Consider the following 14,295-nt stretch of genomic DNA (forward strand, 5'->3'; position numbering starts at 1 on the left):
GGATGCTGCAAAGCTCAAAAGCACTACTTACTTCTCCCACTACGTCAATGATATCTCCAACTTTCAACTCCAGTTCATCTTCATTTTGAGGCATATAACTGAAAGCCACCTGACATCGTCGCCGTCTATTTCGTTCACCTACAATTGAATAAGATCCCAATATTAATTTTAAAGTGAATATTTAAACAGATAAGAGGTGACAGAAAAATTGGATTTTACCCCTTTGAACACACATTTCAGTTCAACTTAGCACACTATTTCTCAAAGCCATAATGAAAGTCAGGCAAATTGTAATCACTACTGTATGTCAAGCTGATAAATGGAATTTGTCCCTAGTGTGAATCTTTCTAAATGGTATAAAATTTGCTAGAAATCAATCTGTGAGGTTTTTTATAGTGTCTGTTGTGGCCCACCATCTGCCAGGGGAGCTGGCGGCAGACTCAGACAATGAGGAGGTTAGGGAGGAACTTGGGCCAGTCCTGGAGTCTGGGGAAAGCTTTGAATGATGAATGAATGTTGCTCATTATTTTACTTATATGTGTCTATGTCATTGTTTGTATTCCCCCTCCTGATTTTATGTGAGCCGCCCTGAGTCCCCTCAGGGAAAAGGGCGGCCTATAAATGTTAATAAAATTCTAAATTCTAAATTCTGATGGGTACTCTGTGTCAGAGGCAGAGATGGGACCAGGACCATCTGACATTTATCAGCTGCCTTCAGAATCAGAGATAAGTGGGGCAGAAGAACAGCTGGAGCCTGTTCCAGATGTGAGTATGCGCAGAGCTGTCAGAAGGGAACAACTAAGGAATGGGTCAACTCGGAAGTAAAGGCACAAGTGGATGCTGAATGTCCCCTCCCATAGGAAATAAATAGGAGCAAAAGGGGAGTGGTGTTTACAGGAGACAATTAGTTTGCTTATTATTGTGAAGATTTGCTTATCTGAGTTTGTACCTCACAGACACTCCTTGCCAGGTATTTCATTTTACAGTGTTGCAACTGGAAGTTCAGCCTGGTAACTATCCAAGGACTGATGAGGTCTGTTTTTGCAATTAAATCTTGAAAGGCTTATTACTGGGACTTTTCTGGATGTAAATGCCAGGAATTCACATTAACCCCAAAAAAAAGGGGGGGGCGGGTGGACAAGGAATCTGTTTCGTGATTCTGTTAAGCCTGGATCAGAACAGTATCTTGTATAGTGACTTGCACAACTTTTTTTCTGAGATGCCTTCCAGTCTAGCCTATAACCCTGCAATTACACTGAAATTTCCACCCAAGTACTAACCAAACCCAGTCTTTTTTTAAAACAATTTTTATTTGTTTTTGAACAAGGATTAAAAAAAAATAAATCTTCCATTACAAATTGTAGAAAGTGTGTCAGTTGGTTACAGTATTTCCATGCATCTCTTCCATAGTCATCAACTGCTTTTCATATCAAATCACATATTTTAAATTCACCTATATTCATGTATATCACAATTATTATATCTCAACCTTAATTTGACTATAATTGTTTTACATCTTTTTATATATAATATTCAAAATCTAGAATAGAATTATATAACATTCCATTAAATCATCCTGAGATGATTTAAATGTCCTCTCATAATCTCCATGTGTTGTTTATATAAAATTTCATAATATCAAACTAATATATCTATATGTATTGTTATCATTATTAATCATTATTTAACTATAGCTATTGTCACTTTATTTTATACATACTATTAGTAAAATAAATTTAGCTTAATTTTTTATTATACATTTTAATTGCATCAACCTGTATATTTCCATTAATAGTATGGTCTTACATCTCTTGCCATTTGTAGCATTAATGTTCTAGTTACTTTCTTAATAAATCTTGTATAAACTTCTCTTGGCAACATGTTATTCCTTTTGTATCTCATAAAAGCTTGAAACCTAACATCTGTTCTTTCCATCGGCTTATCTTTGGTTATCGCTAGTGCTTCTGTCATGATTTCTCTCCTTATCTCCATCAATTTTTCTCTCTTTTCTTCTTCTGTGCTTTGAAATCTGGGGTAGAGTTCCAATCCATCCATCTCCCCTTTCCATATTCTGCTCTTGCCATTACCAACCACGCTCACTTTGTTGTCAGTATCCACCATTTTCTTATCTCTTTGCTCATTTTTTTCTTCCATCTTTTGAACTCTGTCCTCCACTTTCTTCATTTGGTAAACATCCTCAGTTTCTCCATCGGATTTTTCTGTTTTGTAGTTTTGTATTCCATATTCTCCAACCTCTTTTCAATTCTCTCTGTCACAACTAATAGATTTTAAATTTCAAACATAATCATTTGCAATGTTACAGTTTCTTTTTCCTGCTGAGCCATTCTTTCAATTTTGCAGACACTGCCACTATAGGGTTCATGGCTATTTTAATAAACTTCAAACAGGTTCATTTATTATCTTTCAAGTCAAAATGTTGTCTTCCCTCCAATAGCTAGTGATAGAACTTCCAAAAGGCACCTGTATAAACAACTTGTGCTCTTCCTGCTATCACTGTCAGTAAACAAACTGAAAGAACCTTGAATCTCAAGTGATCAAAGAGAAAGAACATGTATCCAGCCTCCAGCCTCTAAGTGGCAGTGTAACTGCTTTTCCTCCTGTTGTTACAACCCTCTTTATAATCCTTAATTTCTTCTTTATATTCCAAGATTAAGAAAGAAAAAAACCCTTAAATAGAGATCAAAAACAATCCAATCAATCAAATCAAGCATTATAAAAAAGAGAATTTTAATCCATAGGTATATGCAAAAGTGAAAAAAGAAGAAGAAATAATTAATCCATTCAGTTTAAAAAATAGGGAGCCCCTGCAAAAGTTCCACAGGGAAAAAAAATTAGAAACTGGATAACACACTAAGTTCACTGCAGATCAATCTCACCGCCTACAGTCTTCTGTCTTCAATCTTAACTTAATTTATTTCTTGGGTAGTCTCTTCCTCTAATAATAAAATTTCCTCACCAATTCGACACACTTTCTCTTTCCATTTTCTTCCCGCTCCAGAGCTGTCCCAACTTCAGCAGTTTCATTAGCTGCGTTTCTGTCACCGGAAAAACGGGCTATTCCTGGATCTTTCAGGGACTTTGCGGTGTCCCTGAGATCAGCAGGAGGTGCCATTCTCAATCACAGTCTCTGCGGGACGGTTTAGATCCAAATGGACCGTCCAGTGGCAGAAATTCGACTGCGATCTCGGAGCACCAGAGATTGCATGTCATGCCATTGCGACATCAGCTCTCCTTCTCTCAACCAAACCCAGTCTTGCTGAACCTCTAAGCCCAGACAAGGGTTGGCCCAAATGTGTATTATTGGTCACTGTGTGGTCTTAGGCTACATGTCTGAATTAAGGTAGCAATGTCATGGACATTCAGCAAAACCAGGCTTGACTACCATTAACTAAAGTAAGAAACTACCTGATTACCTAAAATTTTCTCAAAGTCTATTTATTATTCCTCTGCCTTGAATAGTTATTATCTGACATACAGGTTGTGCCAATCTTTATTTATCTAGTCTAGAACTGAAGCTTTTGCTGCTCGTGCTCTTCCTGATCCACAAGAGAATTATCATAGGTTTTTTTATATGAAATTAACATTGTAAGTATTGATAAGAGCCATGATCTAACACAGGGATCCTCAACCCCTAGTCTGCAAACCACTACCGGGCCATGGCCTATTTGAGCGTGAGCAGTGGGTTGGTGCACATGAACATGTGTGCAGCTTGACTTGTGCAAGAGGCGAGCTTGGTACACATGCACACATGTGCACACCACCCTGTCACTCATGCAGCCCAGTTCCCCTTTCTCCCCCTCCAGCTGGGCTACCAAGATGCAAAGATTGGGAACCACTGAAATAAATCTGCAGGGCTAGATAACCTGGACTTCTATATTTTGCCTACTATCTCTACGTGCTGCATGACAACTTTCCAAACTAAGAAGTGTGTCAAAAGCACTTGTTGATAATTTTCCTTTCAGGTAATCAGAAATTCAGTGTTAGCATTATGAAATCTTTAAATTAGGACCTTAAAACTGAGAATGTTTTTTGATTATAATGAAAGACTAAAAATAATTTTTCATGTTTAAAGTACCGTGTTTCCCCCAAAATACGACATGTCCTCATAATACAGCCATGCCACATTTTTCTGGTGGGCAAAAATATAAGCCCCCGCCACATATAAGCCCCCTGGACAACCCCCCACCCAGCTCCCGTAGCTTGGCGCCTTCCAAATGCCAGTGAATGGCGCTCTGCATGGCTGGAGAGAGGGGTTGCGTGAGCGGCTGTGGAATAAAGCCAGGCTGGGATGGTGGTGGCAGCGGCGGAGGTGCCCTGGCTCTGTAATGAGAGCTGGGCCATGCATCGTGAGGCTGGGAGGCAGGTGAGCGAGAGCGGAACATCTGCTCGCGCAACCCCCCTCTCCAGCCATACAGAGCCCCATTGACTGGCATTTGTAAGGCTCCAATCCATGGAGCTGGGCGGCAGCGAACAAGTGCTCATGCTGCTTGGTGATACCCCTAAGTCAGTGAATGGCGTTGTTCCCGGCTGCAAAGGGGGTTTGCCGGGTGGCTGCTTATGAGCGTGGTCACTTCATGGCTGTTGTGTTGCACTGCTGTGACAGCGCAACACAGCCATTCGCCCATGAAGTTGTGCCCGGCTCTTTGGGAGCCCGCTCACAAGAGAGCAGCTGCCTGGCAACCCCAAAACAATAAACCCTCCCCCCATAATAAAGCCCAAGCCATATTTTGTAGGTAAAAAGTAAATAAGACTGTCGCATTTTCGGGGAAACACGGTAGAAGTTTTAAAGTTACATCTAACATAATTTGTGATGCTGTATCCCAAGAATGCGTTACTGACGGCAGCCTCGGTGAAATGCTGTTTCCTGTTTTTTCTCAAGACTTAAAATGGATCAAAAACATCAACAAAAAAAACACAACAAAGAATGTTCTTTCTGCACCAACTCAGAAAGGTCAGACTGCCCAAGGAACTGCTGATTCAGTTCTACAGAGGAATTATTGCACTCAGTCATCAGCACCTCTATAACTGTCTGGTTTGGCTCTGCAACCAAAAAAACAGACACAGACTTCAAGCGATAATTAGAACTGCAGAAAAAACAATTGCTACCAACCTGCCCTCCATTAAGGACTTGTATATTGCACAAGTCAAAAAAAGGGCTGTGAAAATATCCACAGACCCTCCCACATCCTGGACATAAATTGTTTCAATGTCCTTAAAAGGACATTATAGAGTATTGCACACCAGAACAACTAAACACAAGGACAGTTTTTTCCCTGCATGCCATCTGTCAGGGCTGCTTCATTTAATAACCAAAAAAGAAATCACTTAACTCCATTTTGCAGAATTAAGACTACTTTTACTGATTATAAGTAAATAGAAGCTAAGCAAAGCTGGATCTGAGCAAAAGCACGCGCAAGCATTAGATATCAATACACGACCCATTCCCCTCCCCTTGGTAACCTCAGCCCATAGTCCTATCCAATATCTCCACAGCTGTCGTGTGGGAGACATCTTCAAAAATCATCATCAGATTGGTATGCCAGACAGTTGGCCTTGGCAGGAAACTCCTCTCCTTTCCACATGCGCAGTAGATGGTGAGAACAACTCCCAATTAACAGTCCTCCTGTACAGAATATTTCCCACACCCAAATACCATGCCCTCCCTCCCCATTTCAATGGCAGCCGAAAAGCAAGCAGCAAAACAGAGGCTGACATCCGGCCCTCCTCCAGGAAAAGGACATCATCCCTGCAGAAACGAAAGAAAACAGACAGACAAACAACATAACACAAAGAAGAGGGAAGGGAAAAAGGAGAAATCAATCGAGGTCAAGGCTTGTCGGGGTAGGTAGAGTATTTACTCATACTTACGTATGAACCGAGGGACTTATCGACCCATTCAGCAGGCGAGGGAGGAAAGTGCTTCCATGAAACAAGATACTGAACGTGGTTTCTATGTTTCCTAGAGTCCAAAATTTCTTTAACCTCAAAATGTTGCTCTCCCTCAATCAGAAGAGGGGCCGGTGGAGCTGCCAAAGGGGCACGCAATGGAGACGTATGTTCTGGTTTCAGAAGATTGACATGAAACACCGGGTACACACGGTTGAGATACTTAGGCAACTCCAGACATACAGACACAGGGTTTATGACTTTGACAATCGAGAACGGGCCAACATACTTGCGGCCCAATTTCTTAGACTTCTGTGAAGTTTGGAGAAACTTGGTGGACAAATATACACAATCACCAACTTTATAATCCCTCGGCTTTGTTCTCTTTTTATCTGCTTGTTTCTTATGTGCCCGATGAGCCGCATCTAGCGCTCGGTACGCCAAGAGCCACATCTCTTGGAGTTAGTCACTCCACTCAGAAAGGGACAGAAGTTGTGTTTTTTCTCGAGGCACCTCAGGAATAGGCACAAAATCATGTCTGAACACTATTTTGAAGGTGGTAAATCCTGTGCTGCTGTGCACTGAGTTGTTGTACGCCACCTCAGCATGAGGCAACAATTCCACCCAATTATCTTGCTGGTAATTGATGAAACATCGGAGGTACTGCTCCAAAACAGAATTAGTCCTCTCACAAGCCCCGTTAGTCTGAGGGTGGTGGGTGGAGCTTAGGCTCTGTGCGGAGCCTATCAACTTCAAAAATTCCTTCCAAAATAAGGAGGTAAACGGGCTTCGAGGGGAGGAGCTGCCGCCGTCGGGAGCTCAACCAAGCTCCTGCCAGGACTCTGGTTCCTATATCTTATAAGATCTATAGATATCTCCCCTTTCTGGCAGAAAGGGGCAGGGAGAAGGTCAGTCGTTAGGATCTCTTTGTAATTCATAGCTTTTCTTTTTGCTGTGAATGAAGAAGAGGTTCAACATTAGCTGAGCCTTTACTCCGGCCAGTTTTCCGCGCTGCCTTTTTTGCAGCCTAGGCAGATTGCCTCCCCCCCCAGGACAAAGCTAAGCTATTTAAAAGCCAATCCGGGCGGGGACTATTCCCGAGGAATTTCTTCTATCACTATTTAAAATACCAGCTTCAATTTCGCAAAAGGCTCCCTTTCTTTTTTAGCTGCGTCACAAGATGGCGATCTCGTAGCTTTTGTGTTTGATCTGACGCAGCTAGCTGACCCTATCCTCCTGAAGGCTTCTCCGTACTAATTGCTAAAAGATTAACTGAGGGGAGCACAGACTTTGATTTTTGGCTCGCTTGATTGCTTGTCTTTTATTTTTATTCTGGAATGGCTCCCAAACCTAAACAGAAGCGCTTCCTTAATAACATATCTCCAAAAACTGCTATGAAGCCGCTACCCTTGTCTCCTACACCCTCCACGGGAGATTTGCTAACACAAGAATTCCTTCTCAAAACGCTTAATGATTTCAGACAGGAGATTAATCAACTGATATCGGATTTATGTGATCAATTTGATGCTAAAATTGCTCAGGCAAAGCAGGATATGATCGGAGTAATGACAGTCATGACAGATTATATTGCTGAAACGGAGGACAAATTGGAACTTTTGGAAGAAACTAACCTTAATCTGATATCAAAAATTCAAACGTTAGAACAGGAAATTGCATCTGCCCAAAAAGAACTTGTCATGATAAATTATAACAAGTCTGCCTTTGCTATACGGGTTAGAGGGCTGCGTGAAAACCAACAGGAGAATTTGAAACAGACATTCTTTGAAGCTTTCAGTCGCTTGGTGGGAAGTCCGGGACTGAACTTTGATTGGCAGATTCAAAGAATTTACCGCCAGAATTCCTGGGTAGCAAAACAGCGACAGCTTCCGAGGGACATAATAATATACTTTACTACAAGGGAATCTAGAAATGAGATAATACAGAGGCTCTACGGAAAGAGGTTGAGAATTGATGGGGATGACTTGATTGTTTTTAAAGAGATACCATTTCAAATATTAAGAACAAGAAGACAGTACGCTTTCTTAACCGAAGAGCTCAGAAACTCTCAGATTTCATACAAATGGGAAGTCCCAGCTGGTATTACAGTTACATTTGGCAACCAAAAACACCGCATTAACTCCGTCTGTGAAGCCCGAAAATTTTACTACGAGACCCTGAAGGCGGGACTTCCTGATTCATCCGGATCTGGGGAGAGACAAGGAGAAGGAGAAGACAAACAGCGAGACACGTGGCTACAAGGCGGAGGGTGTTGCTTTCCTCTTCCGGAAGGGCAGAAGACTAAAGAATAAAGACTAAGCGATGTTTTTAAAGCTTTATGATTTCCGTCTGGGATAAAATGGAAAAGTGGCATATTGATGATGAGACATGGAGACTGAAAGAAGCGTTGCTGATTGTGGACATATATTCTACAGAAGTTTTGTCTGAACTCTAACTCAAATTGTGCATGAACTATTTTCTTAGGCAAGGAGAACGGAAATTGTGATCTTTTTGAGTTGCGGTTTGGAACGAACGGAGTTGGGAGGTGTGTGGGAGAGGGAAGGGCAGCGAAAGTTTAATTAGATTACCTGGGGCTAGAATGCAAGCTGATGTTTGTTTGAGTTGCTATATCAATATAAGGTTAAGAAAGATTGGTCGGAGAATCTTCAGGAAAGTGGAGTAAACATGGGAGGAGCAATGAATGTGGATAAAATATATATGTGGATATGGATAAAGGCAGGGTGGAAGGTAAAAAATTTAAATGTGGAGGTGGGTAAGGATAGAAAGGGAGGTGTTGGAAATGAAAAATGAAAGAAGTATTTGAGTTTAATGGTGTTATAGAAAGGTTTGGATATTTGGATAAAAAAGAGACAAATTAAAGGTTTGAATAGATAGACAAAGCAAGGAGATTTTTAGTTGGGGAATTCTAATTGATCAACTTACCTGGCTCTAATATAGTTTGAAACCCTGCAAGTAGCAAAATAATCGAAATTTGGAATGAATCACATTGTTTAAGATTTACAGATAATGGGAAGCTGTGTTAACGTAGTGGGTTTATTGACCCTTTTTGTTTCTTTCTTCTTTTTGTGTGTGAGTGTGGGTGTTTCTTTTTTGTTTTTTATTTCTTATTTTCTATTATTTTTCCTTTTTCTTTTTGGCTTTACTTTTATCTTATTTTTTTAATTTTAAAGTTAGCTGACCTTATTATACTCAAATGCTTGTTAAAGAACTATGCCGGGCATGGGACCTGCGAAGCCGTAAGGGGGTTAGGGAGGGGGGATTATAGAGGGGAGGGGGGAGGGGGGAATTACAGTTTCAATCCTTAGAACAATAAGAATTCACTTGTGTACTGTGGCTCGTTTTTCTTTTTTTTTTTTTCTTTTTTTCTTTCTCTACTTTTATTGTAAAAAACAAATTGAATTGTATGGATACACCAAAGTGAGGAGAAGAGGGAAAGAGAAGGGAGAAGTAAAGAGGGAGTGAGAGGGAATGTAAGGAGGGTGAAATGGAGGGAGGGGGAGATGTCTGAGGGGGTAGGGAAGTAGAAGAGGGGAATGCTGGAGGGATGAAAGGAAAGTTGGAGGGGGAGAAGAGAGGGTGTATGGGGGAATGAAGTGTTATGTGGGTTTTTTTTTTTTCCTTTTTTCTTTTTTTTTTATGCACAGTATATAAGTGATTGTATAAAATGAAAATGAAAATGAAATAAAATAAAATGTTTTTATGAAAACAAAATAAGGAGGTAAACCGGACCTCTCTATCAGAGATGATGCGGTCCGGTACACCATGTAGACGATATACATGTGTAATGAACAACTTAGCTAAGGATTTAGCGGACGGGATCTTGGAACAAGGAATAAAATGAACCTGTTTGGAAAACAAGTCGGTAACGACCCAAATTACCGTATTTCCTTGACTTTCCGGTAATTCGACAAAGAAGTCCATAGATATTTCTTTCCACAGTACCTCAGGACGGGTCACACCTTGGAGCAATCCCTGGGGTTTTCCCGGTGGCCGTTTTGCGGTAGCACATGTGGGACAGCTGGCTACATAAGATTCAATGTCCTTCTTTAATGAGGGCCACCAAAATTGTCTTTTAATGAGATGCAGGGTTTTCACAAAACCAAATGCCCAGCCATGCGTGAATCGTAGGCACATTGAAGAACCAGACTCCTAACAGTCGCAGGAACATACAATTTAGCCCCAATCCAAGCTAGGCCATCTTTCATGGTGCGCTCATCTGTATGTTGGTGAAACCATTCATCACTTTCAAGGGCCTCCTTGAGTTTTGTAACGAGGTCCTTTGTGACTTCCAAATTGGAACCGGTATGGCTTCTGTTAACAACTGGAGCAGCAAGGCTTTTCGTTGGGATGACTGGGTGGATGACACTAAGCTTTGAGCTGTTATGTTGAGGAAGTCTGGACAAAGCATCAGCCATAAAGTTCTTCCCTCCTGGGATATATTTCAAAGTGAAATTGAACCTATTGAAGTGTTGTGCCCATCTCATTTGTTTGGGGGATAATTTCCGGAGGGTCTTTAATGCCTCTAAATTTTTATGATCAGTCCACACCTCAAAAGAGTATTTAGCCCCCTCCAAGAAATGTTGCCAGGTCATCAAAGCCCACCTAACTGCAAAAGCCTCCTTTTCCTATATAGCCCATCGCCTATCAGTCTTGGTTAGCTTCCAAGAGGTGTAAGCGCAGGGTTGTAACTTTCCATCAGCATTTGCCTGAAGCAATACCGCCCCCACTGCAACATCACTAGCATCTGCTTGGACCACAAATGGTGAATCCATGTCTGGGTGTTTCAAAACTGGTTCAGCTGCAAAAAGTCGTTTTAATTTCTTGAACGCAGCTTGACATTCCATAGTCCAGTTCAAGGGTTTACCGGGTCTAGGTTTGGCCTCCCCCTTTGATTTTAGGAGGTTTGTAATCGGCAGGGCAATTCTGGCAAATGAAGGAATAAATTGACAATAGAAATTAGCAAAACTTAAGAAACTTTGCAACTGTTTGCGGGTGCGGGGGGGCCGCTCATTCAGTGACCGCTTGGACCTTTGCTGGGTCCATCTCTATACCCTCATGGGAGATGCGATATCCCAGGTAATCCACCTTCTCCTGATGAAATTCGCATTTAGACAATTTAGCATACAGTTCTGCTGCCCGAAGTTTTTTCAGCACTGAACGAACTAGTTTCACGTGTTCTTCACATGTTTCCGTGTAAATAAGGATATCATCAAGATAGACCATTACGCCTTTCTAAAGGTGGTCATGTAAAACCTCATTAATTAACTGCATGAAAACGGCTGGCGCCCCCTGTAGTCCAAATGGCATAACGTGGAATTGAAAACAACCAAGAGGGCAGTTGAATGCAGTTTTCCACTCATCCACTTCTTTAATTCTGACTCGATAATAGGCCTCTTGTAGATCTAACTTTGTGAAAAAATTTCCTTTACCCAGCTGAGCCAACATGTCCTTCATTAACGGTAATGGGTAGAGATTCTGGACACATACCGGGTTCAGGTTCTTAAAATTAACAGAAAAATGAAAGGAGCCATCTTTCTTATCTCTGAATAAGACCGGAGCAGCAACTCGGGGCCTAGCGGGTTCAATGAATCCCCTTTCCAAATTTTTGTCAATACATTTCCTTAATTCGTCCATTTCTCTGGGGGTCATTGAATAAATCTGAGGTTTAGGGAGTTTCACCCAGGGAGAATATCAATGCTGCAGTCGGTGGCCCTGTGTGACGGTAATTTATCAGAAGACTTCTCACTGAAAACATCCTTCAGGTCCCAGTACTCTCTTGGGATTTTTTCCTCCCCCTCAATTTTTTCTTGCCCTCTGGCTGCCAGGTTGGGGTCTGTCTTATTTGGTTCTGGAACCCCTCCTTCCTTCTCAGGGGGCGTAGCAGACCGGATGCGCAACCAACCTTTCCTCCAATATATGCGCGGGTTCCATTTACGCAGCCAGGATAATCCCAATATAAGGGGCCGGTCCATTCCTGGGGCCACAATAAAACTTATTGTCTCTTGGTGGGATCCCATCCACATATCAATAGGCTCGGTTACAAAATGAGGAGGGCTCCCTCCTGCAATAGAACCATCCAGCTGGCAAAAAGCAATGGGAACTTTTAGAGTTTTAAGCTTCAATCCCAGTTTTTCTACTATTTCCGGGCTCATAATGCATCCTGTGCATCCGGAATCTAAAAGAGCCAGCATTTTCTCTTGTGCGCCAGAAGAGGGCACCCTTAGCTCAACTGGAACAGTCATGAGTCCCGATCGGGAACTTACCAGGCGTTCATCATCAGATTCGGTTTCAGTCGCTTCTGAACAGCTAGGGGATTCCTCCCCCCTCTCACCAGGGCAGAAACGCTGAGAAGGTTCCTCCCCCTTCAGGGAAGGTACTTTTCTCTTGCTTGGAGGTTTTTCCAGTCCTTTCTCTCTCCGAGGGGGAAGCTTTTGAGTCATCTTGATGCGGCAATTAGCAGTGTGATGCCCCTCCTTCCCACAGCGGAAACATATAAAGGGTTTTGGTTTGCTTGCAGATCCATTTTTCCCTCCTTTCGGGGCTCCTGGGGGGGAGGGGTTGGCAGGCGGGGATTTTTCGTTCTCACTCTCCTCCTGGTAATTCAGCCTGGCCAGGTCAATTTCCACATCAGCAGCCACTTCATACCAGGGTTGCAGTCTACAGGGGGCCTCCGGTTCACGCAGTGCTGGTAAATCTCTTTGTTTAACCCATCAGTGAAATGGTCTAACAACGCTTCTTCAGACCAACCCCTCATAAAAGCTGATAGCTCACGAAATTCTTGTATATAATCAGCTACTGGCCGTTTCCCCTGGGTAAGAGTTTTAAACTTAATTCTTGCTCTAGGCTCTGTGAGTGGATCATCAAAGCGTTTTCTTAAAGCGGCCATAAATCCATTATAGTCTCTTAGTAGGGGGGAATCAGCATTGTGCAAGCCCACCATCCATGCCGCCGCGTTATTTTCCAAAGCCGTAGTAATAACTCTTACCTTCGCTTCATCAGTAACCAGGTCATCACCATAAATTTGCATATAATTCCATACTTGAACAACGAAGAAACCTAAATCCTTCGGTTCTCTCCCATATTTTACACTTAATGGAGGAACTTTAGCCATCCGGCGTCTGCGGGGAGAGGCCTTCCTCTTGGAATGTTTCTACCTGCAGTGATTGGGGTCAGTGCTGGGTCTCTTGTTCAGCTCCCCCTTCGGCTCCTCCAGTTTCGCTCGGGTCAAACAAGGTTTCTGTATATTTCCCCTCTGTTTCCTGGGGATCGGCTTCTCTTTCCAGACCACTCTCACGAGCTCGGCGCCTCTCCCACGCCCCTTCAAAGAGTTTCATCGCTTGGGACATCATAAGGTTTTCCTCCTCAGAGTCCCGCCAGTCAGCCACTGGTCGTCTGGGTCTCCTCATAGTAATTCCAGTCAGAGGTTCTTTGGGGTCCTCTTTCCGGCCCACTCCCCAAGTCCATCTGGGCCGAACGGATCATTCTTCCAAGTGCAGGCCAGCCATTCGCTCCATCTCCAAAGGGCAGGAGGATTCAGCTGCTCCCATATCTTCTTCTTGTTCGCTACCTTGGTGGGACATCCTTCAGGTTTTGGGTGCACCCCCCTCAGAAGGTGTCAGCTCCAGGATGGGTGCGAGATGAGATCCAGCTTAATGTCAGGGCTGCTTCACTTAATAACCAAGATAGAAACCACTCAACTCTATTTTGCAGAATTAAGACTACTTTTACTGATTATAAGTAAATAGAAGCTAAGCAAAGCTGGATCTGAACAAAAGCGCGTGCAAGCATTAGATATCAATACATGACCCATTCCCCTCCCCTTGGTAACCCCAGCCCATAGTCCAATCCAATATCTCCACAGCTGTCGTGTGGGAGACATCTTCAAAAATCATCATCAGATTGGTATGCCGGACAGTTGGCCTTGGCGGGAAACTCCTCTCCTTTCCACATGCACAGTAGATGATGAGAACAACTCCCAATTAACAGTCCTCCTGTACAGAATATTTCCCACACCCAAATACCATGCCCTCCCTCCCCGTTTCAATGGCAGCTGAAAAGCAAGCAGCAAAACAGAGACTGACACCATCACTCTGCTAAACAACTGAATCCTACAACACTGTCAAACTATTTACTAAAACTGTATTACTATTATTCTTCTCATCCTTCCTACTACCTATCTCTTCCTACTTATGACTATAACCTTGTTGCTTGTAATATTTATGATTTATACTTTTATGTAGTTTCCTAGTATGATTTGATTGCTTATTTAGTATCCTGTGACCGTCACTGCTGTATCTTATGATTCATGATGAATGTATTTTTATGTACACTAAGAGTTTATGCACCAAAGACAAATTCTCTGTGTATTCA

The 14,295-nt window shown here is 42.4% G+C and overlaps 1 protein-coding gene across 7 annotated transcripts in view; it reads right to left on the bottom strand.

Moving 5' to 3' along the window:
- Positions 1-14,295, bottom strand: part of SH3KBP1 (SH3 domain containing kinase binding protein 1) — a 202,541-nt gene that overhangs the window by 117,283 nt on the left and 70,963 nt on the right. For all 7 annotated transcript variants that reach the window (XM_087726412.1, XM_087726410.1, XM_087726411.1 and 4 more), the window contains one exon: positions 32-138. In XM_087726412.1, coding sequence (XP_087582538.1) covers positions 32-138 — 107 coding nt within the window. The remainder of the gene's footprint in view (positions 1-31; positions 139-14,295) is intronic.

The sequence above is a fragment of the Thamnophis sirtalis genome, unplaced genomic scaffold, assembly GCF_051295495.1.
Source record: "Thamnophis sirtalis isolate CommonGarterSnake01/CBP01778 unplaced genomic scaffold, rThaSir2_p1.2 scaffold_12, whole genome shotgun sequence".
NCBI lineage: Eukaryota > Metazoa > Chordata > Lepidosauria > Squamata > Natricidae > Thamnophis > Thamnophis sirtalis.